The sequence below is a fragment of the Pomacea canaliculata genome, linkage group LG3 (assembly GCF_003073045.1).
Source record: "Pomacea canaliculata isolate SZHN2017 linkage group LG3, ASM307304v1, whole genome shotgun sequence".
Classification (NCBI taxonomy): domain Eukaryota; kingdom Metazoa; phylum Mollusca; class Gastropoda; order Architaenioglossa; family Ampullariidae; genus Pomacea; species Pomacea canaliculata.
In genome coordinates, this window is record NC_037592.1 from 6,830,277 (window position 1) to 6,855,046 (window position 24,770).

General features: G+C 39.4%; 2 protein-coding genes across 4 annotated transcripts in view; both read left to right on the forward strand.

Moving 5' to 3' along the window:
* Positions 1-1,773: 1,773 nt before the first annotated feature.
* On the forward strand, positions 1,774-18,132 carry LOC112560791 (protein DDB_G0287365-like). 2 transcript variants are annotated; one of them, XM_025232850.1, is made up of 29 exons: positions 1,774-2,898; positions 3,166-3,342; positions 3,866-4,070; positions 4,488-4,672; positions 4,938-5,061; positions 5,163-5,336; positions 5,570-5,670; positions 6,146-6,251; positions 6,872-6,976; positions 7,674-7,858; positions 8,290-8,362; positions 8,540-8,658; positions 8,935-9,122; positions 9,543-9,612; positions 10,001-10,141; positions 10,460-10,611; positions 10,803-10,874; positions 11,953-12,135; positions 12,739-12,961; positions 13,248-13,463; positions 13,778-13,886; positions 14,045-14,165; positions 14,640-14,807; positions 15,124-15,286; positions 15,643-15,696; positions 16,137-16,221; positions 16,502-16,613; positions 17,270-17,457; positions 17,983-18,132. In XM_025232850.1, the coding sequence occupies exons 3-29, from the start codon at positions 3,998-4,000 to the stop codon at positions 17,985-17,987; spliced, it is 3,495 nt and encodes a 1,164-aa protein (XP_025088635.1). In that variant the 5' UTR covers positions 1,774-2,898; positions 3,166-3,342; positions 3,866-3,997; the 3' UTR covers positions 17,988-18,132. The 2 variants fall into 2 exon arrangements, with proteins under 2 accessions (XP_025088635.1, XP_025088634.1); XM_025232849.1 differs by having other exon boundaries at positions 1,776-2,898; positions 4,935-5,061.
* Positions 18,133-19,593: 1,461 nt separating this feature from the next.
* Positions 19,594-24,770, forward strand: part of LOC112560684 (cell migration-inducing and hyaluronan-binding protein-like) — a 6,329-nt gene continuing 1,152 nt past the window's right edge. The window contains exons 1-7 of one of the 2 annotated variants that reach the window (XM_025232700.1): positions 19,594-19,720; positions 21,255-21,468; positions 21,824-22,028; positions 23,102-23,286; positions 23,706-23,823; positions 24,203-24,382; positions 24,617-24,722. In XM_025232700.1, coding sequence (XP_025088485.1) covers positions 21,319-21,468; positions 21,824-22,028; positions 23,102-23,286; positions 23,706-23,823; positions 24,203-24,382; positions 24,617-24,722 — 944 coding nt within the window. In that variant the 5' untranslated portion in view covers positions 19,594-19,720; positions 21,255-21,318. Of the gene's footprint in view, positions 19,721-21,114; positions 21,469-21,823; positions 22,029-23,101; positions 23,287-23,705; positions 23,824-24,202; positions 24,383-24,616; positions 24,723-24,770 lie in introns of those variants that run through there. The other variant, XM_025232699.1, reaches the window with a different exon arrangement.

The window sequence follows — 24,770 nt, forward strand, 5'->3', positions numbered from 1 at the left end:
AAACTAGGTGTTCATTGTCGTGTGGAGTTTTTTCTCAACAAGCAGGGAACAGTATTGTGTTAGAGTGACAGGTATCCACCAATAGAAAATGTAAAATGAATCTCTTCAGCATGGAGAACAGAACTTCACGTCGATAATTTGAAAACGAGATTGTGTAATAGACAGTGCCGCTGTCAGCTCCAGAGATAATAGCATCCACAGGAATGGCTGGATATTTTGTGGAGCCACGAAACTTCAGAATGAATCAACAGTGCCACTGGTTGGTGTATCTGTTGAGCAAAAGGTTTCTTGTTCGAAGCCATCCAAGTCCTGATATTGAAACTTTCATTCTTCTTCCTCCTACTTACAAGTTTCTCTGAAGAAATGGATGGAGGGTTAACGTGATGAGGGAGAAAGATGAACCATGTCTCCTCTATGCCGTGGTCTGGATATGATGGACCTTTTAGGTTCACTGCCCCGCAGGAAACCAAGCTAGGGACCTCTATTTCTACGAAAATATGTTCCTATGCGCATGAGTAACAAGTGAAACGAAAGGTGAATAGAAGCATTCGAGAGCAAGTACCTGAGGAGGTACGATTCTGTACTAGGCACGGTTGCCACACCTGTAGAACACCAGGAACCTCTACATGCAACAGTCAAGACATGTAAGGTCTTCTTTGGACATTGACCCGGCAAGACAATATGTCGAAAACTATCCTTCAAGTGCCTGATGGCCAGGGGAAGAACTGATTTACGGAGGTCAAAGACTGGACTGGTCGTCCTGTACAAGACCTGATGACTATTGCCCACAGTAGACAACAGGCGGGCCCTGTCAGCTGCCGCGTCCACCCATGTCATCCTCCCAACGACAGGTGCCTGTCAAAGGAAGAATATGACTAACTATACCTCTCCCTAACCCACGAAAGCATTTTTTTTCCCTTATGAATAAATACATTCTGACAGAAATGAGAATGTCTTACTGAACTGCTCAGAATTCTCTCGGCAGTTTAGCTCTGCTCAGTTTATTTAGGTTGGACATGATCTCTTGAACTTTAAGGAACGAGACGCTTTGCCAGTTAAATGTTACAAGGCTCGCTTTTACCCAGCTCCTTACAGTTTCTCATCCCAGGTCAGCAGTTCAGTTGTGGCCGAACGAGTTTCAGTCAATATTTGAGCTGAGTTCTGCCATATTTCTCTTACCACAGCTTCTTATGTATAACTGCTTGCTGTATGATCACTGTAATGCACACACATCCAATGCACACAGCACTCACGGTACATTTTTATGTTCTAACTTCTGGTTATTAACCATATGCACCTAACAGAAAAAGTTAAAAATCTCATAATATATCAACAGTGGAGCCTTGAAACTGTAAGTGGTTCATCGTGCCTAGAATTTGCCCTGTGTTACACCTCATTTCGCCTTCCCTGATCAATGCCCCGTGCCCTGTGCCATCTCACTGTAACTTAGTGGACAGAGAGTGTATCGTGGTGTCTTCTAGTTGCTCACCCGACAAAACTTCTGAACCTGTGCCGCCTGCTCAAGCCCACGAACTAGAGGAGGAGACTATAAAATGTACAAAATATTAAAAATATTAACCTTTTTAAAGTCGTCTTTCAGGTCGTCAGAGAAGGGGTTAAATACAGGCAGTCTTTCTCTTTTTTGGATACAGTCTCGACCGAATTCTATGAAGAGCTCTGGTTCTGACAACATTTTAAAAAAACAAGAATGTTTTCATTTGAATCACCGCTGGGTACACACCCAGCCTATCAGCGCGCGCTTTTCATGGGAATCGATGACGTAGATGTGGGTTGCTTTTAACACCTGGCTTGAGGGCAAGTCAATATTTGAACTCAGATTTTTATGGATAGATGGTCTTCATACGAATATGTGGTCGCAACAAAAGCGTGGGATTAAAAGAAATTATGTCAGTTGTTTGGTAACACTCCACGCATACATGCACATGCATCACACACACACAACATAAGGCAATTATATAAACACAAACCCACATGAAAGTCATCACTTGGATTTTCCCTTAAAGCCAACTTTATACACAGACAGAAAGAGATGAAAGGGGAGGACGAAGAAAAAAAGCAAATATATAAAAGTCAAGAAAGAAAAAAAATACAAAAATAAAGCCAGGAAGAAAGACGAAATAAAATGAAAAAAAATTACTAAAGTAAGAAAGAAAGAGGGTCATGCACTAACCTTAGCTGAGTACATATACACCTGTTGATTACAGTTAATAAAAAGTATAGAAGGACAAAGTGAAGATGGAAAGAAAGATATGAAGGGAGATAAGCCCACGTGCACAAAATCATTTGTCCTTTTTTTTTTTTTTGAAGAAAGTCCTTACATGGACCTCTTATGGCTGTTCAGTTCATACATATTGTTTGTCACTTATCTGGACATAAACGTGTATGAAGTCTTTATTTCTGTTGGAACAGCAGAACTCTCGTCATCACGTGTACCTCCTTGAAAAGACTGCTCTTCTCATTTTTTCCATTTGCTCGCGTGGCACAGCAGTGGATTGCACAGAGGGAGGCTGTCGCGTAAGATTCATTAAACCAACATTGAGCACTTTCCACCATTTTGAACCAGAGCAATAATAGGTGTTAGCAGGTTAAAGCTTTCAAAGGAGAACATATGGCCGTGGGGGGTCGCCACTGGACGAGTGGTTACAAAAATAAAGTAGACTGAACAAAGCCGCAACTCGCTGGTCTGGTCCTGGATGTCGTATTGGACTTTAGGTGGTGAGGCAGGAGGGTGGGGAGAAGTATACCTATATATCCAGCAGACTGTTAAGGACGAGAAGGTCAGAGCAGTCACGGAGAACATTCCATCAGGCTAAGAACCTCGCCTCGTTGAAGAGTTCAGTTCTTCAATTGCAAGATTTTCGTTTCAGGGCATGGAAGGTTGTGGTTTCTGAAACACTTTCCACAGCTGAGTGTTAACTTGACAGGATTCTGTATTAATCTTTGCTATTAATTTATTTCTAGAAAATATTATTACGGCAAGAAATTTGAACTATGTTGGATAAGTAACAAAAATTCATCGTGGATGTTGTGGTCTAATGGTTTTGCCTGTTACGAAATCTCTCCCTCTCTCTCCCTTCTATTTTCCAGAGAATCTTTTGCAATATTCCTTTATCTCGGTTTTCAAGTTTATTCATTTTCTTTCAGACTTTAATTTCAGAAAGAAAGAAATTCTCTGGATTTTGGGGTTTGTCGCTCTCTTGTCATTCTGGCCGGGCGTCTGTCTGGCTGGCACGCAATGTCCATGGGAGGACGCAAGCCTATTGCCCTGGAGTGACCCTAGTACCTGGGATTCTGGGTAAAATTCCAGAAGAAGGAGACCAGGTAAGTTCTAAGTGTCAGTAATCAGTTTTTTTCACATCACGCATTTGGGAAAGAAGTAACTAAGCTTTGTATTTGAAGGCAACAACTAAACACTCCGAGGTTTTCTAGTGTCAGTCCGTTCAAACCATTAATAGAAAGGAATTGAACTGTTAACTTTGCTGAATTTTTCTCAAGTGCTATATGCTTATTCTCATCTCAAATTTCTCTGTGAGATCTCAAATATCAACATCTATGAGATCTGTTTTTAACCAGGTCATAGTTCATAAACTAAGTAGTAAGTGTATTCCTGCCTCTCGTGCTTTGAAGGCAAAACGAATGCGATACACAAATGAACAGATGTGAAGTTACTAACTTCTACATCTTGTGGACTATCAATGTACACTGATATAATAATGGAACCTGATGATAACTTCTAAGGTAAAGGATTGTTTTAGATACAGTCTTTATCCGGGTAGAACTGTTCTTCAAAAGCAGGACTATGTTTTGCTGAGGGATACCGTTTAATTTTATATTTTTATGTTAGGTTATTATTCCTGAAGGCAAGCGAGTGGTACTCAATCAACAACCAGTCACATTAGCCACCATCACCATCCGGCAGGGGGCAGCACTCGTCTGGGGAAATGTGGACGGCATCACCCTACGCGTGCACTACATCATGGCAGAAGGGGAGTTCATTGTGGGTTCTGAGGATTGTCCCTTCACCAAACAAGCCCACATACAGCTTCTCGGTGGGTAGATGTGGAGACAGTTTATAGAACAAGAAAAGACAAGAACTTCCCTGTCTTTTCCTCCATTTCTTCTTCCTTTCTTCTCTCCGTTTCTAGCGTGCTTTGGAAAATTTACAGTTTGGAGATTTGATGAAGATCGTTGGGTCATAACTTCTAAAAGCCCAATCTGTTAGTTTGTAGAAGAGAAAAATGGACCACAATAATCATGTCTTTCGTATATTTCTAAACAAAAGTTTAATCTCTGTTTGTTTGAAATAACTTACCATTACTGGAAACTCCAACAAATGTATTACACAAATTTATATTATTTATATTATAAGAAAAGTCCACCGGACATGAAGGTCTGACACGCTTATGAAGTGAACTTCAATGTGCAAGAAAGTCTGACAGGCTAATTAAATTTACTTCAATGTACAGGAAAGTCTGACAGCCCGTATGTCGTAGAGACAGAGAACTTTGGGCGCAAGTTCATCGGTGTACCTGCCGGAGGGACACTTGAGCTGCACGGCAAACGGAAAACTTCGTGGACCAAGTTGGCCCAGACCATACCTTCGCTTGAGAACATTCCTTGTGCCGTGGTGTACAAACATTCCAACTATGATGTAAGTAACCTTTCCCCGTGCTAGCTTGCTGTTCCTGTCTAATATTCGCTCAGTCCGAGTATCCTCTGTCCATCAACATTACTATTCTATGAAAAGAAGTAGTGGAAACCGTTTTCCCGACATCTGGGTTTGAAGGGCAATATTCTAACCACTCGGCTATTGTCTGTCCAGTTGTTGTATTGCTGTGTTGTAGTTCAGATTGACAAGAGTTTACTGTGAGTTTCATGGTCATACTTGTCAGCTCTGCAGACCTTTCTTACAGAAGAACAAGATCGGATTGGAAAGACAGCAAGGTCTGCATGTCCTGGTGTGGCACGAGGATGGCAGTGTTCTAGACTTCGTTGTTTTGGCGGTCAAAGACTATCCCAACTTTCCTGAATTTCTGAGGAGTGAGTACACCTATGTGAAACGACTATTTCTTTAAATAAGATAAGTGTGTACACCTTTAGGAATGAATACCTGTACCGGTGTGTACGTCTGTTGATTGCAGCAATACCTGCCGGGAAGGTGATAGGTGTTTACGCTTTTGGGACTGCGGGAATCGGAAACAGGACATCCGATGGCGATTACATCCGATACATCGAATCTGCCATCAAATCTCTAGGTGGCGTCGCCATCACCTCAGCCGACATTGGTGACAGCTATGCCTTCCTTGTCCGCAAAGGTAGAGAGACGACAAATGTACGAAATCTCTCATCTACAGACGACAAATGAATTTTGGTTATTCCATGCCACAAAATGGCAAAAACAAATATAATCATATTTTTTCATCCTGAAAAGAGATAAATGCATTCTCCATCCCATGTGTAGACGACTTCTGTCACCATCTTGCTTCCAGATGGGGAATCCATGTTTGTGCGCTGCCGCAGAGAGATAAAAATATAATTGTTATTGCAGGTGACATCACATCAGCAACAGAGTCTCGAGTGCCAAGCGGTCAAGTGGGGTCCGGCCAGTACATCCACCTGACAGACTGGAACAGAGAACTCGACTTCCAGGTAAGAAGTTCATAGCACGTGAGAAAAAAAAAGGTAAAGTTAGGCAACAGGTTTTCTTTTTTAAAAAAAGACAAGGGAGAATGGGATGGGTGTTGAAGGGGGGAGCATCCAGAAGAAATGTAGCATGAGGTGAAGGACAGTACGGCGTATATTTTCACCCCTTAAGACTTCCACTTGATTCATCATAGATAATCTCCACGCTCCAGTCATCGTGAATAATATCTATGCTTCAGTGATCACAGGAAATTTATGTGCTCCAGTCATCATAGGGATTTCCCGAGCTTTGGTTCACAAGGAGTTGGCCAAAGGAACATGTACACGACACACATACATATATATTCATCTGTGTAAACCCGTTGTGTACTCCACAAACCATAATATATATGACCTTTCTCGAACATTAACTTACTTTCTATCTTCTCGGATCTTCGTTGATGATTGTGGTAATTTAATGCAATTCAATGTTTTCTTTTAGGTGGCAGCCACGTCATCCATACTGTTTGACTATTTCCGGGTATTAAGCTCTGGCGCAGCGTACCCGATACTCACACTTGCCAGTGAGGTCACAGGTTGGGAGCCAGGTAAGTACGATTGTGTACACAAACTATAGTCTGTTACACGGTAACGCAGGCAAACTCAGGGTTCACTTGCAGAGACTTGAATTCAGGTAACTTATAAACAACATAATCAATTTTCATAGATGATACTGTCACAAAGAAAAATCTGCAAGCATCAACAGTAGATGATTTATTATTGAATGCGAAGATGAACTGTGGTGTTTCTAGAGGACTATATTTTAGTTTGGAAGCAGTGTTTCATGCGTATCGCAATACGTATCGCAGATCATCTTTATATATACATACGCTTGGAAAATTAAGTCTGGTTTCGTTTAACTGAATAGAGAAATTAATTACTCCGAAAAAACATGTCTCTGGTTCCGGTTATTCATCCGGATATTCATCCTTTACGGGACCGAACTAGCTTTCTGTGAAACATCTTCAACAATTCGGAGCTGAGCACAAGCTAGCAAACAACCAATCAGAAAGCAGTTATTCATTTCCAGACTAGATTAAAACTGACAAAATTTCTTGTATTTATGTATGTGTTACTTCTGTTATATTGTCTTAGTGTGTGACCTGGATTATCTATCCTACACTTACATCATAATCAAATGCATTTTCTCTGTTTAACATTGTGACAGGTGACCAGATAGTGGTCGTCTCTACGGACTTCGATTGGAGGCAGGCTGAGGTTCGAACTCTCATCCCCTGCAGCACGTGTTCGCGGCGCCAAGTTCGCGTTAATGGCATGTATTGATTGTTGGTGATGTGAATACTGATAACCCACCCACACCTGTTGCTGTCACTACACCACTTGTGGCTCACATCTAAAGCTTTCTAGAACACGTGGTTTTTATCCATACAGATATTCACCTGATGATAGACACTTTCAATATTTTTTTTTTTTCCTTTTCTTTTTTTTTTTTTGATAAATAGTTTTAATGAATTAACTGGGTTGTTTTTTTTTCCAAGAAGTCATTTGACAGTCATGTTTACACCATGTGTTTGCAATGTTTTCACTGCCTGTTGAATAGACTGTTCTGTTTGTTTGCTCTCTCTCTCTCTGTCAGAAATGTCGGTCTGGTGGCGCTAATGTAGTGAGGATTGTCTGTCATTATTTTTACCTACCTACAAACACATGCATTCTGTTCATGGGTCATTCCATTAGTAATGCACAAACTTGTTCCATAGTGAACTCGTTGACCTCTTTGAGTGTAAAACCAAATTGTAACGATTTTGAACCATGTAGTTATATTGTTCTCTATTGCTTTTGATGAAGCGTTCATTGAAGTTCCTTTATTCATTCATTCACTCATTCATTTATTAATTCATTCATTCCCAGGCTTTATTCTTTGTGTGAGTTATTTTTTATTGCTCTATATTATAGTATTTTTATTGCACAGACTTTGTCCATTGTAAAGGCGCTGTGCATTGTTTCTGTAGAGACATTCCAGTACATGCACTACGGCAACTTCACGTACGACGTTGATGAGAGAGCGGAGGTGGGCATGCTGTCCCGTAGCATCCTCATTGAGGGTGTCATGGAACCTGCGTGTTATTACACCAACAGCATAGAGAAAAAACTGTGTGCCCGCTTTGGCATGGACACTTTTGGTGGAAACATAAGGGCGAGTGACTTTCATTTTGTCTTTAGGAAAATTAGCGACAAGTCTTCCATGACATGTAAACAACATTGCGGTTAGTAAATCGCGGTTAGTATGATGAAAAGTGGGATCTGAGTGTGAGAAAAGCTGACATTGAACGATGGGATGACAACACATATTTATATTTTAAAATTATATAATTTCTCATGTGAAATAATAAAATTGTATTGCACTGTATAGTAATTCCTCAACTTTCTTTCTGTTTTGTTTTTACCTAATTGTATAAGCAGAAAAAACGACAAACTTTTTATAATAGAATTTTATAATTTTTGTATTTCATTATTTTATAATAGAATAGTTATGCAGAATGATAAGTCAGAAAAAACAATAATAATGATAAGAACATAATAATAATAACAACAATAATAAAAAATAATGTTTGCTTCATTCTGCAGATCATTCGAGGTCATGCCAACGCCCACATTGAAGGGGTGGAGCTCTACCACATGGGACAGCAACCTTTGCTCAGTCAGCTGTTACTTTGCTTTTTTTTTTTGGGTTTGACTGTCGAATGGACAGAATCTTTATGTTTTATGTTAGCATTTCGAATCACAATGAAGATACTCCGGTCATGCTTTAGTGCTATCAAATGATGATCATCATGAGGCTCGACTGCTAGATGACAATATTGTTAATGATGTGCAGGTCGCTACCCGCTTCACTTTCACATGTGCGACGATGTACCCGGCATGTACCTGAAAGACAACACCGTCCACGACTCCTTCTCCCGCTGCATCACCATTCACGGCACCAACAAGCTTCTGGTGAGTTCTGGTTTCATGAGATCTGAGCACCGGTTATATCATATTCTCAACATAACACTAAGTACTGGTGAAATCTGAATACTGGTAGAGTACTAGTGAAATGTGAGGACTGGTGTCGTTTCATCAAACTTAAAAAAACAAACAAACACGAGGATCTATATTTTATTACAGTTGATCCTCAGAAATCTTTGATCTGTATATATATATATATACACAAATATTACAAGGAAGCCACGTCTTGACTGACAGAATGTCACACCTGGCCTCGTCTGACAGGTGCAGGGAAACGTGTGCTACAAGCACCTGGGACACGGCGTCTTCATAGAGGACAGTGTGGAGCAAGACAATATTATAGAACGAAACCTGATTATCGGCACCATGCATGGAACTCGTTTGATGTCAGATTCTACTATCGAATGGTGTCAGGAGGACTATCCTAACAACAATTTCGGAGAGAACTGCGAGTAAGCGCCCTTTGGAATCTTTGACTGATTAAGAAAAATTTAGTTGATGGCCATTGATTGCTCGCAAATGATCCAGGTCCCAAATTTTGATATCTTTAAGTGTTAAGGAAAAGCATTTAGATCAGAATATACATTTCAAATCATTTTGACATACAAAAGTGTTCAAGACGAATATGGTATAGCATATTCAGCTTTTAAAAGTTTGATATGTACATTCGTGAAAGACAAAACACTTTGAACGTTTAGAAATTTATTGACACACTAACATGTTCAGGAGCACAGTCAGAACAGCATAGAATTTTTACAAGTTTACTGATATACAAAATCTTTTATAAGGCTGAAATATATTGTATTTAATATTTCATCTCCTCTCCGCTTTTTTCTATTACTATTGTCATAATTATTGTTGTTATTAATTAGCCACGTCTCCTCCTTCTGGCTCACACATCCCAACAACGTAGTCAACAACAATGTTGCAGCTGGCAGCGACGTAAGAGTTTACTTTTCTTGTTTATTTTCCTCATCAACAAATAATAATTATATAAATTTTTAACAGCATGGAGCTTGTTCTAATATCCATATGAGAGGGGAAGGTGGGTAGATGATCATGGTGGTGGTTGTAGTGACTGGCTATGACTGACAAATACTGAGTATAATACAATCACTGGCTATGACTGTACGACACAATCCCTGGCTATGACCAAGAATAATTTCTACAAAATTATGAGCAAGGGGGACATAACTCACTGGATATCTAGAAAACTAGGAGCACGGAATACTTTTTGGGGAGCAAGTGGGTGGAGGGACAACACTATGATAATTAGCTTCCTGTCAACTTCCAACTTTGACCTGTCATTTGTCTCCAACTCGTGCCTCAGGGACATGGTTTCAAGTTTGTTTTTGCTGACCTCCCTTTGGGTCCGTCCTATGACCGCCAGGCGGAGCTGGGGCGGCCTCACTATCCGATGTACTATCCAATCCAAAGCTTTGCTGACAACACAGCGCATTCCAATGGGCAGGCAAGCACACGTTGATTCGTCTCAATTTTCTTTTCTAAGTTTTTAAATATACATTTTATAAGGCTGAGAAGTCTTTTACACGTAATGACCATGTGGTTAAAGTATCACTTTAATGCAATAAAAATTAAGGGATGCTCTTTATTTTTTTTTAAAAATAATTTCGATATGTTAAATTTCTTCGAATCTTGAAATTGTTATTTTTGTGTGGAATTAGAATTCACGCTACATAATTTTTGTATACTCTCGGTTGATCCAGTCAAATACATGGTTACATGCATCCTGGCCACACTGTCTTCAAATGAAAACAATTCTGTGCAGGCTGGTCTTTTCATGGACAGTAAACTCTCAACAGGCAGGCTACCCGAGGAAAAGGGGGTTCCAGAGAACGGTGTTCTTATGGTACAAAACGGTTATGACCCGCGTGACCCGCCGACCCCAGACGGTCAGTCGGTCTGGACTGAAATGCGGCGGTCAGTTTTGAATCCAATTAGTTCAGTTTCAATTAGTTTCTTCCTCTATAGGGAAAGGAAGGGGTTCTGGGAAAAAAAATGACAGCAGTCATGTGTGTAGATGTAATTAAATAAAGGTTACAGCTCTCTTCAATTTATTGTATAATATCATTTGAACATATTCATCTGAATGAATCATCTTTCCTCTTTAGCATCACATTCTTCAAAAATGGACGACAAAACGCGTGGCTTAAGGGAGGCAACATAAGAATGACCCAGTGCACGTAAGCTAAACTGTTTTTATTAATGACCGTTTTATCTGCCTTATTATTTATCATGTTAATGGAGTATACAGTGGTACCTCGACATACGAGTGCCCTGACATACGAGTGTTTTGAGATACGAGCCGCCGAGCGAGCGATATTTTGCTTCGAGATAAGAGCAAGATTTGAGATACGAGGAATCGCACACTACACCGCTGCACACGACCCCAACATGCGGGGCGGATGTTGGGGTCGTGTACAGCGTCTAACAGTTTCTCCCACCTCAGACTAGACCTCAGTCTGTCTGCTTGTTTCCCTCGTTTTCGAAGCATTTTTGATAAGTTGGGTTCGCGTTTTTTTTGCTTTTTGTACATTTACAAAACATTATCACATTTATTTTTGTAACCATGGGTCCGAAGAAGAAGATGATGTCTATTGAATTAAAGCGCGAAATCGTAGAAAAACATGAGCAAGGTGTGTGAGTAATTGACTTGGTGAGGATGTACGGGTGTAGCACATCAATGATATGTTCTGAGCTTAAACAGGAGTTGATAAAGGGTACAACGCCAGCTAGGGGCATTACAATAATTTCTAAGCTCCGGACTTCTCTCCATGAAAAGATGGAGAAACTATTGATTGTGTGGGTGACAGAGAAGCAGCTTCAAGGAGGAACCTTAACACAAAGCATCATGTGTGAGAAGGCACGAGCGATTTACTGTGATTTGCTGAAGCAGATCCCACACACTTCCACAAACGAAGAATTTAATATGTTTTTATAGAATATGTATTTGTTATTCATAAATAAATGTCTCTTCTTGTAAATACACTTTTTCTTATTCAAAAACAACTGAGGTGGTGTTTTGGGAGCTGGAACGGATTAATGGCATTTCAATTAATCTCAATGGGGAAAATTGCTTTGAGATACGAGCAATTTGACATACGAGCAAGGTTACGGAACGAATTAAACTCGTATGTCGAGGTACCACTGTACTTGTAAACTTTGTTAAAGTTTTACTTCGCTTTTCTAAACAATGACATGACCGAAAACGATTTTGCTTGTCCGATCTTCTGAGATCTGCATCGAGGAATCAACTTTCAGACTTGCAGACTCACCTCAGGGCCTGGCAGGTGGCACCACGGGCTTTGAGACTGGCACAGAGGTCACCAACAGCATCTTCATCGGCGAGACGGACAACGTGGGCCTTCCGTCATCATACAAGGTGGACACCAGCAAGTACACGTCCGTCAAGTACGACCTCGACAGGTCCTTCCCCACCACACCGTAGGTACTCTCCACGGTTAGAGATTGATTGTCTGGTCAGTTAATGAGCGAACGAAAGGTGGATGAACAGGTGCATAATATGACCGGCAGTTGAAATATTTTTTTTTTAATTTTTAGGCCCAGATTTAATTTTTTTTATAGTAAAGTTTGGTGTGTTCTTCAAGTCTTTGAAAGAAGACAAAATAAAATAATAAAGAGCAGAAGTAGTAAGTCACCATTATGTGGTTGTATGTGTGTATAATGATGTGTTTAGTACCTAACGTGTTGCATTTTGTTTTTCTAGTTAATGAAATCTAATTTCTTTATCTTTTTTTCTGCTTTACGAGTGCATACTCACTTGCTCGTCTTTTTATTCGCACTTTCTGAAGATCTCATCAATTTATTACCTTTATACCTTATTTTTCTCTTTTTTGATTTTAAACTGTAGTTTCTCTCTCTCTCTCTCTCTCTCTCTCTCTCCCCTTTGTAATAATTTTCTATTATCTGCGTCATCTATATATTCAGTACCCACTATCTATCTTCTTTACCCACTGATTAGAATATAGCGCCCCTGATTTTTTTTCTAAATATATTTCCATCCTGGTATTTCTTTTGAATACGTAGGTACGAGACCCTCACTGGTGTGAGCTTGTACCAAGGACCAAACATTGTCAAGAACACTTATTTCAATCGCTTCTGGAACAAGATTTTGAACAACAACTGGAAAGATTCCAACGGTTTAAATTTGATCCGATACGGAGGGGGCCTGAGCTTCAAACGCTCTAACGCTTATCCCACTATGACGTCATCATACGTACAGAATATCACGTTTGGATACTGCGACGGGGTAAGTCCAAATTATCTTAAACAACTTTAATGAAGAGTTATAGTAGCTGCAGTTATCTCCTGTGTAGCTTTTAAACGATCAATCAGGCATGTTTAGTTAAAAAATATATAATTTTAATGATAATGAAAACAACATTTTTAAAGACATCTCATTACTTATTGACATACGTCTCGATATTAGTTGTTAAACATTTAGGAAGGTGTAGGTTTATTTTCAGATTTCCGAGTTCGGTACAACATTCAGTTGTTGTAAGATAAAGTTTCTTAATTCTGAGAAAATGTTTCAGGTGGACGGGGGCAACTGGGTTTTCCACGGCAACGCCTCCATTGCTGACTGGGAGGAGCGTGACGGCAGCCTCGGGGTGTTTGTCAGAGACGCCGACGGTTCCGTGACGGGTACGGCCAACGCCTCCATCGTCAGAAACATCCCCTTCTACAAGGGTCCTGAGTGTTCGGACAGACCCAACTGGGGCATGACGGTCTGTCCCTACCGTTACGTCAAGGTGAGCTTGCTGAGTTCATTCAGTTCACTCCCTTTCACATCGACCACATCCATCTACAAGTATTGTACATCCATCTAAAAGAACTTACAATATTTTTTAAATGTCATAGCATTATAAAGGTTATTTAAAATGAAAAAACTTTCCAAACCCTGGCACATGACATCTAAAAGAAAGGTTTAGGGAAAGAATGATATTCATTTTTCCCTATTCGTGGTTCTCTCTTGTATTGATGACTGGAATCCCGCTGGAAGGGTAATCAGGTTTACAAATTTGTAATATGTCAAAGATTTGTTATTTGCTCTTATTTGTAACAGATGGAGATTCTGGGAGATGGGGGAAACCTAGCGAGTGACAAGCGAGACAAGACTCCCATGATCGCAAAGCGTGACGACGCTCCGTATGACGAGCCTTTCGTGATAGAAGGTCTGGTGCCACCTGCTTGTCTCGTTTTCTTCTCTACACATTGTTTTCTTTTAGAGACCAGTTGAAATACCGGAGAAGGGTTCCATAAGAAGGATTCAATGTTCATCATCTGCTCTTTTTGCTTTATTTCAGTCGGATGCATTCATCTATAATTTCAGGTACAATCAGAAACGAATATCTTTTCCGCACACAGAAGTCTTACCTCATCGACTTCAACACCCAGGTGAACAAGGCCGCCTTTCCAACCGAGATGAGCTTTTACGGATATGGAGTGGAGAAGTATGGAAGAAAATTTACTTGCTTTTCAAGGATGGTGGTTCATACACACTGTCACTCTTCGGTTTTTGTTTTGTTTTGTTTTGGTTTGGTTTTTTTAAAAATTTGTTTGTTTGGTTGGTTGTTTTTGTTTTTGGTTTTTTTTTTTTGGTTTTTTGTTGTTGTTTGTTGTTGTTTTTTTTTGTTGTTGTTGCTTTTTTTAAGATGGACAACTCTACTTTAAACTTATTGCACGTAATCATGTCTTTAGCGACCAAATAATGATTTCCCCAATTAACTGATATTTGTGGAAAATGCTTCTGTCACTTTTCATTTCTAGTATTTAAAATGTATTGTATTTCAAATTTTGTATTTTATCATTTTTTAAGTAGATTTGGATGGTGAATAAAGACCATCCTACTGACAAAAATGTGTATCTAAGGGTGGGGATGATACCTGCAAAGGTAAGAAATGTTTAAAATATGGTTTTACGTTTAGAGGCGACGTGGTGCGCATAGGAGTGTGCCAGCCCCTTGATGCGGAGGGCTACTGGGTGAGGAGCGACTACCCGGCTGTCATCAAGGACAATGCCACGTGGGCATCGAGTCTGGAGGAGCTGGACGCAGACACAACGGGTAGCGTCTTCTTCCACGACAAGCAAAACGGGTAATGATCTTGTGACCCTAAAAACATCGTGAAGAAAGGGTAGTGACATTATAGCCCTGTCGGGGTCATGGAGAACGAAAAAAAAAAAAAAACTTTAGGCCCTGAGACCGACAAGAAGACCTGATAATGACCTGTGACAAAATGTTTATAAAAATGGAGTAGATTGAGCTTGAAGCTTGTCAAAGGAATGACAGAAAATGATAGCGCATCATGGGATAATTTTTTTCTTACAATTTTTAATCATATGCGGGGATTTGATCTCATAACCTTTCATCCAACAGCGTGCAACTGCTTTTGTCTATTATTTTCGTGGCAGAATTTTGTTCTTCAAGCTGCTTAGTCTCCATCAGAGAACCAACGACACCCAGCAATGCCCATCAGGACTCTGCAACAGGGTCAAGTTCGTGCTAAAGAGCGGCAGCAGAGACAGGATGAGATCCTGCTTTGGAATTTCTGTCCCACCTTTTCGTGATAATACGGTGAGGACTACAGTAAGATGTGAACCAGGAATGAAACCAAACCTCAAAGCAATCTCACAACTGTAGATTATTTTAGTTCCCACAGATGATCTTTGTTCTTTAAACATAAGAGATACTCTAGAGACAGTCGGACTGGAGGAATCTCTGAGCAAGAAAAAAGGACAGAAAGGTTGTTGAAGGAAAGTCTTAAAAAATTATTTTCTTCTCTTCAAGTCGTTATCGGAAATGTCGTTGCTGCTGTAATGTGTTTTCAATAACAAAGTACATGGTTCTTCGACTGTGACGGTGTCAGGTATAAAGACAGTTGCACCTAACACGAAGTCTAACGAAGCAATCATTCGTGTGTCTGTAAACAGCCCAAGCCCGATGTGCCACTTCCCAAACCATGTCCAGGAATCGGCTCCCCTCAGGTTTGCATCAAAAACAGAAGCTTTTATAATTACTGAAATGGCTATGCGCAATTTTTCGTCTTTATAATCTTGATGGCCTGTTAGTAAATAAATATTCGTCAAGAACTGACGTTCAATAGGATGTTTGCTAATAAGCTATTGGCGAAGAAATTTTAATTTTTGATATTAATTTTTTAAACTCATTTGAATGTTACCCAGGTCTGGGTTGTCTGTCACCTATGGGATCAGTGTGTGAAGGCTTAGGACATATCACGACAGGAGAACAGATGAAAGTAAATGTACAAAGTGTGACCGGGGTCACGCAATTATGACCTTTAATCAAGTAGTTGACATAGACAATGAGACACTTTGCAGGAGTATGTCAGAAGAAAAACTCGGGTTGAGAGCCTTTGTTTTAGGGTCTTACAATCAGCTTTTAGAATTGTGGGCTTTTGTTTAAGGGTCTTGGAGCACTCGACTGGTCAAAAGTGGACTTCGTTGTTCGTGAGAATTTCTCTGTACCTTGTGCGCAAGCGCCTCCTGCCGGTACGTGGTCCATTTGTTTACTCTTGGCTAAGCTTCAAAATAAGTCTAAAATATCATTGGCTCTGGTTTTGCTAGCAAATGCTTTATTTTAAAAGTGTGGGCACAAATCGAAGACTAGTAAGGTAAAGGGGATTAATTAAATAAAAATGTGTTCTCAAGTACCATCGCTAACATTTTATCGGGAAGAAAAATGGAAACATCAAGTAACATTTTAGGAAAAATATTTGTTTATGAGTGTCATGACATCAAGTCAAAAATATTCTTTGCTGAACGCATACAGGCAACAAGAATCCGACAATAAAGGGGTGTTATACCGAGAAGGGCAACGAACTGTTGGGGAACGAGGTGAACGAACTGGCGAGCTCCATGACCCCGCGCTGGTGTCTAACCAGGTGAGTTCACCTCTCCCTACCTGACATGGAAACAGTTACTGAAGAAAGATGGAGGATCTTTCGTCGCTCACCCTCCTTTCTTTTTACTCCATCCACTACGCCTTTATATATTCTTTATCATATTCACTCTACGCAAGAGTGGGAAAGGTAGTTTTTTCTGAACTTACTTTCTACTTCTTTCTGTCTTCAGTTTCGTCACCTCACCTTTATTGTTCATCTCTCTGTCTATTGAATTATCATTGAGTTTCGCTTTTCATTTTTCCTCTCTTCAAGTTTTCAACTGTGTTTATTATATATATACCTTCTTCTCCAATTTTCTTAGTAATTTCTGCTGAGGTGAGACTAAATTATTCTACGCACAAAAAGTATCAGGCTCAGATGCATATGTTTTTTCAAATCCAAAATTTATGTTTATCACTGTAAATAATTATACGTGGTTTCTCTGTTTTTTGTTATTCTCTTTTCTTGCGCCCTGTGAACGATTCACCACAGATCGTGAAACCTTTTCAGAACCGAAAATGCATGAAGTGCATGGACTGGTGGTTTGCTTGTAGATGAAGTAAGAACACAAACATCCAAACATGCATACACACCAACAAACGACGGCGGCAACGAATGATAACATCGTCAATTCCCCATCAACCGTGTCTGTGCAGATGTAAAGGAAGAGGCTACACGTTCGCGGCCGTGACGCGAGGCAAGCGATGCACGTGCGGCAACACGCTGAACGACGGTGCGGCGCAGACGCTGGACATGAGCCGCTGCACGAGCCTACCCTGCAGTGGTGACGTCACACAGGGGTGCGGCGACAAAGGGGCGATACTCGTCCTGCAGACCCAGCAAAGTGATTATTTGTTTATTCATTTACGTCTGCTTATACATATGAGCTTGTGTGTGTGTGTATTCTTTGCACGTCCTTTAGTCAGCTGTACCTGCTCGAGATAGTTATATTTCTGCTAATTACGATGGTTGTCTTCTCTTGAGGAGTTTCTCCTTTTCCTTTCCGACCATCTTCTATACATCCTCCTTTTTTCCTGGTGTGATTGATGGAGGGAGTTGATGAAGAAGACAGTGCAGCAGATGATGGCATATTTTTGTAGTCATTTCATAAAACAACACAATTACGAAATAGGAAATTTTGCTTTTCTTGATTCCTTTCTATGACTTGAGTGCAATGTTGTAAAAAAAAATTGTCGTCTATCTGATGTTTTTTTTTATCATTGTTAGAAATTGCTTTTTTAAAATTATGTGCAGAATTCTATGGGAGTTGCGCTTCATTATAAAAGTTACCCTTCCGTATATTCTCGTGTGTCCACGCTTATCAATCTTCGTGCAGGTGTATTCACCGAATTTTATATTTTGGCTTCAGGTTGACAAAACCCTAACTCTGAAAATTTGCTGACCAGCACCGAGATACTTGTTCGACACAGCCTTCTCGCAACGATTTCACGGAATACTCGACAAGAGGCCGAACCTTCATGATTTAGGTTGTAAAACTATAAACATTCAAAAAATAAAGTTCCTGATGTCATCCAACCACTTAGTGTGTTTATTTTCGTTATCAGGTGCCTATCTCCTCCTCCCCTCCTCTGTTTTATTTCAGAGAAACGTGCATTCAAAGTGTAGCTTCATTCTGATCATAACCTACGACTACTACACCGAAACTGTGGGTCCATCGCTGCCACGTGGGTAGTATCTCAACAACGTTTGTACTTACCACGAAATAAACTGCCGTCAAAACACTGTTATCAACCTACACTCAACCTCAGGTTCAGATACCCGACTTTGTTTCTCGTCCATGTTCTAAGCGGAGAAATAAAAACAAACAAATAAAGGAGAAATAAAAACAAATACTGGTAAAGAAAAATCATTGGTGTGTGGAGAGGAGGAGTTCCAGGTGTTATTTTTCTGACTCAGTAACAAAGGCTGATAAACAGTCAGGCCTGTATAATAAGTGTCACATGTAGAGAAAGGACAGTGTCCTCAGTTCCCTAAGGGCTAGCGTGCGCCTCCAGCAATAGTTCTTTAACCACTCGTCTACCGGTTTATCTAATTATCTTAGATCGAACAAGAGCATGTCAACATTTACGATGTTAATGAAGTTCGATAATGAGTTCCACAATTTTTCCATTTACTCTAGTTACAATGGGCAGTGCCTGAACCCGCAGAGAACAACCAACGAATACAACCACTTTCTTTGTTTGCACAGGTGTGTCTACTGTCCAGTTGGTAAAACTTCTTGTTTGTCATGAGCCTTGGATTTACTCTCTCTAAATAAACATGGAAATTCCTAAATAATCAAATGCCAAGACGACAGAAACGCATGTACACTTCACTGTACTGCACTTTTACTAGAGTTCACTGTGAGTCATTTTATGCTCAGTATATGTTAGAGAGACTTTTTTGTTTTGTTTTTGATGTTCCACAATGTCCGCTGTTCTTTAGAGGAATAAATAAGTACCTGTTATTTCTTTTTATCAACACCCTGCATCTTATTAGGGATCAGTTAACACAAACTACTATAACCCCAATCAGGATGCAATTAATCCACAAATATATTCACCGTGTTGTGGCTTTCTCGATACTAAAAACCTTTCATTGTTATCTCTTCTTAATGAAGAATATATTAATGATCCCGATAATAAAAAAATTTATAACTTTATTTTCCGGAACAGTTCGGTCACATCAGTCTCGTACCCATACCTTCATGTCTATGCATGCATGAAGTAGGCAAGTGCTCTCTGTAAACAGCTCACAAAACTCGTGTCCTTTGAAGGACAATAAAAAGGACTTCATAGAAGAACCAGAGCTAGCGGTGACGGGTTTCAATTTCCCACAGAAACATAAAAATATATTAATACACCAAAGAGTCTTCTTATCTCTAGAAGTTGGAGAACAGCTGCAGCGTGTGGACTGTTCGTGAAGTATAGTGATAGGCGAGGTAGATGGGTGGGTGGAGTGGGTTTGTAGGTGTATGGGATGGGTGTGTTTTGCATGAATGTGGCAAAGAAGACATAAATACCTGGAACAGACGAGAGTACGGTCATTCAGAAAGCTGTATTCATCTCTAGCGTCTCTTTGTCTGTTTGGACGCCGAAGGACACCAGGTAAGACTTCATAATCATCGCGTTGCTTTACCTGACAGATTGTTAATCTGAAACTTGTACCAGCGGTCCTGAAAAACTAACGAGAGACTGCCAGCATGTCAGCAGAGTTGGCTTGAGGCTTTCTGGCAAGGTTCTGATGAAAAAATATTTGTTGAATATTATGCAACCACAATGTTGGACCATACGCCGAAACTATTTACATGGCATTGACAATATGGGTTTGCTGACAGCTTAGATCGAAAATAATGTTGGTCTTTCCCGAAACAAGCATGTTTTTTCGAAATTATCTAAGATATTTCAACAGGAAACGTAATTCTCTGTTATTTTACAGACATCCATGCATCCATACATTTATCCATACAGACATATATCCACACATACTTAAATACATACATATATTCGTTGTCTGATCCTAAATGTCGAGGGATTATCCTGGTTCCTTAATATTGGTTGTCGTGAGTCATTATTCAACCCACTAACAGAATGATTAAGCAGAAACTGGAAGAATTAAGCAAAATATTTCTATTTACAGACGACGACTACATACGATTAATACTTATTTTTCGCGTCAATTGATCAGCTATTTTAAAGTTTTGATAAAGATACTGTTAAAATCATACATTTTGTATTTTTCATCACCAGTAATACTTATTGCATGACTAAATACAATAGGGGGAGGACGTTAATTTTGTTTATTGACAAAATTTGATTACAGCAGTTTTTGCCAACGTTTTCTACTTATTCTCTGTTTGTTGGGAGGGGGGAAGTTATCGACTGAAATAAAATAATTTCTGTTCAGACTTGTAATTGGAAAACCACTGTCCACTAAGCACATGATTTCTTGGCATGATTGGATTTCTGCTCTTTGTCATCAGTATTGAAGACGACATGTAAAAAAATGCAATGAAATACAATAGAATATAATTCTATATTAATTATTAATCCACATTGGCAATTAAAGGCAGTGCTCATACGCTAGCAATATACAGATACGTACAGACATATACGTGTTGACTACACCACTGTACATACATATGCAACTAGAGACACTCTGTCTTCCATCTCCAATGTGTGGCTGGGACTACGGGACGCCTAGTAACCTATTGTTTACTCTTATTTTATCGAGCGAAAATTTGCCTTCGCATCATGGGTGTCTGGGGATTCAACAACATTGTCTTGGTTATGCGTGCATATATAAATGCTCCATCTGTTGCACGTCTTCATCCAGCCAGAAAAATCTTTCCACTCACTGCTCCTCACTCAAATTTGCTGGTGGCATGTGTGTGTTGCGCTCTCATTAGTCGACAAGTCTGCTCATGTTTCAAAAAAAAAGGATAACAGACTGATGATGCATTTTTTTGCATACTATTAGTCTGTCATCTTGGCAAACTGTTGCTGTCATATAATAAGCACATGTGAAGCAGAGCTCTGTGTGGGTGGTTAAGCATGGCTCAGCTAAGCTGCAGGTGTGAATATTTTGTTTTGTAGGTCTTTCAACGTTTATAATCCCTTCTCTTTTGTATTATCAATACAGATACAAGCATTTGGAATAGTGTTTCAACGACTGACGACAGTTGAAGAAAATATTGATTCCCAGGATGAAGGAGGGTTATGTCCTGGTGATGACGTCGCTGTGGTTACTGGGCGGCGTGTCCAGCCAGGACTGTCCGTGGGAGGAACAGGGTTTGTTGCCATGGAGCGATGCCATGACCTGGGAGTCTTTTCTCATACCCAGTGAGGGCAGTGAGGTATGTGGTTTTTGTCACCGACAAAATGCAGAACACCAGAACCAGTCAAATAATCTGGTCATTAAAATATGTTTCTGTTTATACATCATTAATACGGTAATGTTGTTACTTTGGGGTCAGGTTGCATGAAGATGTTCTGTTGTGACTCCTTCCTTGCCAGAAATGACCAGTTATAAGTAGTGCTTTGATCACGCTGTACCAAGATGATTGCTTGTAAGTCATTCTTTTCCAGTCTTGACAGATGATCACATATAAACTGTTCTTTTCCTCTCTGTACATCGTTTCTAAGCCATATTTGTCACCCTCTGGACAGAGATCACCGTTTGTTTCTAAACGGTTTTTAAAATAAAAACAGATCTTGATTTCGACGGGCAAGAGAGTGCTTCTGGACATCCAACCACCTCGCCTGGCTACTATCACTATTCAGAAGGGAGCAGCTCTTATCTGGGGAAACGTCTCTGGCCTCGTGCTTCGTGTGGAGTACATCATGGTAGAAGGAGAATTCATTGTAGGGTCTGAAGTTTGTCCGTTTATCCACAAGGCACACATAAAGTTGTATGGTAAGCTATTTTTACGGAAATATGGAGTGGCATTAGGATAAGAACACAAATAAAAAAGTTTAAAAAGTTAAGCATAATTTTTATTTGAAATGTACTAAAAAGGGTAAATTAATTGTTTCCTTAGATCTAGGAATATTCTTCAAAAAGCATATAATATAAAATAAAAAAAAATTAGGGGCACTCTTTGAAATATTTCATAACTTTCTTTCATGAATAACTGTCAATAAATTGATAATTTTGAAATTTGTAATCAGATTTTTAAGAGCTTGAGACCTAAGTAAAAAAATTACCCTCTTTAATACCTTTCAAATAAAAGTGTGTTTTTAAACATTACTTATTCATTTTCTGTTAAGTTTTTATTCTTTTTTAAAATTTTGTTATGCATCGGGTTATCTGACTGACGTGTCGCATTCTATTTATACACACTTTCAAGTTCTTGACACCTCAGTGATGTTAAGCGAAAAGCCCTGGGCACACACAAAAGAAAACGTTTAGAGAAGTTATTTCCACGATACTTTATTTTTGTTTGTTTGTTTGCTTGTTTGTTTTTTAAATGCAATCATCCAAGGGAAGGAAGTATTACATGTTTGAACTTTGTTATCGATTTCTTTCATTTTATTTTTCGACTTTATTTTCTTCTTGTAGGCCGTACTAGGGGAGGTAACTTTAGTAAACAAGTCCTAGAACATTACTTACCTATCTCCCCTAGCAGCCTATATGCTATCATGCAAAATTAAAATTATGCAAACAAAAATTAGTTCACCTCTTATGGACTGCTGGGTTAATTTTACATTGTCACCAGAAATAAATAACTGTCGAAGATTTCAGACCTGTAGGATGATAGGAAGTTCGTGAAAATCGATGACAAAATTCGACGTACAGACAGAGTTAAATAAAAGTGTGTAAAAACCTTATATATGCGTATAAAAAATCGCCTTTTTATGTCCGTCGATTTTTACATGCCTCTCTCTCTATATATATATCAAAATAATTAAAAGTCTCAATCTGACTTGTTATTTTTGTTTTCTAAATAAAGAAAAACAGTTGTCTTTTTCTTAAACGTGTTTGATCAGGTAAATCAGACAGCCGCTATTTCATTGATGACCCAAACTTTGGACGAAAGTTCATCGGAGTTCCAGAAGGGGGTACACTAGAACTGCACGGCAAGCCGAAAACATCTTGGACCCGTCTGTCCCAGACTATACCAGAACTCGATAACATAGAGTGTGGTGTTGTCTATAATCACTCCAGCCAATTGGTAATTTCTCGCTCTTATAACTACAGTTTTCTTTTTTCTTGTTTTTTAGTTTTGTTTTGTGTTGTTTTTGGCTTAAAATCTCATTCTGTAATCATCCCTATACAGATAAGCCTATATATCAATCTACGATCAAAAACAACTGTGAATATATTTTCTTACAAGGGATAAGTTTTACTTTAAATAAATTGTTTGACGTACATTTCGAAAAAAACGAGTAATTGAAGAAAATTTGGTAAAGAAATGCATTAAATATTTCACCAGGAACAACATGACCCCCAAAAATATTGCAATGGTATTCATTATCAAACTGAAACTTAGGAAAACGATAGGATACACTCTAAGTAGAAAATAAGCGTCATGTTATGTTAAGTTTGCTAGCATACACTTTATTAGCTTACTATATTGTGCAAATAAACTAGATCGGGAAAGAGCGGCAGAAGGGACTTCATGTCATCATCTGGAACGAAGATGGAAGCCCTTTGGACTTCGACGTCTTCGATCTCAGAACCTTTGAAAATGTCTCAAAATTCGTTCAAAGTAAGTAAAACGCAAACTTCTGGGAATAAGAAGACCCTGCACTGCAAAATGATGATCTGTTTTTTTAAAAGTGCAAAAGAAGTTATAAAACTACTTACTACAAGGTATTATGGGGTATCAGCATATTATTTACTAAAGGTCATGAGTATACTGTTTATTATAAGATCTCCTGATGCAGGTTATTGTCATCTGGAAACGTTGCCAAAAGAAATGCTTACTGAGTGTCGCGACAAGTGTTTACGCAAGGGTATCCAGCAACAAGCACGTGTACCTAGGGATAATATTACTGTTTTCCATAACGTTTCCCTTAAGGTACTCTGACAACGCTTATTAAACTTCTCAAAAAAAGAGACAAAAAGCAATACATTTTATTTTTCAGCCATTCCTGACGGAAAAATCATCGGAATGTTCCTCTTTGGCAGCGATGGCATCGGGAGGCGCGGCGACCCAGCTCAAAACGGAAAACTCGCCTACCTGGACATGACAATACAGAAACTTGGTGGTGACGTCATCACGAAAGTCACGGACACCGACTCGTACTCTTTCATCGTTCGCAAAGGTTCAAAGGATATACAATTTACTTATTTTATTATCGATGACATGCTACGATTCGTATTTTAAAGCCTGCCACAGTCACCATTACAAGTGCGCATCAAGTGAAAAATAAAAGAAACCACATGGTTACATGGCATGGCCAACTCTGCTTAGCGGCTGTAGCAGATTTAATGTATTTTTGTTGTCGGTTCATTTAAGAAGCTGAAATGTAAACATGGCAGACTTTTCCAAACTTCAGGAGACCCTTCATCTGCAAGTGAGTCCTACCTGCCAGACGGTCAGAGGTTTCCAGGTGAAGAGCGATATCTGCACCTTACCGACTGGAGTAACACCTTGACTTTCAGGTAAGCAGGAGTTAATCTTGTTGTCACTAATTAATAATGTGCCTCTGT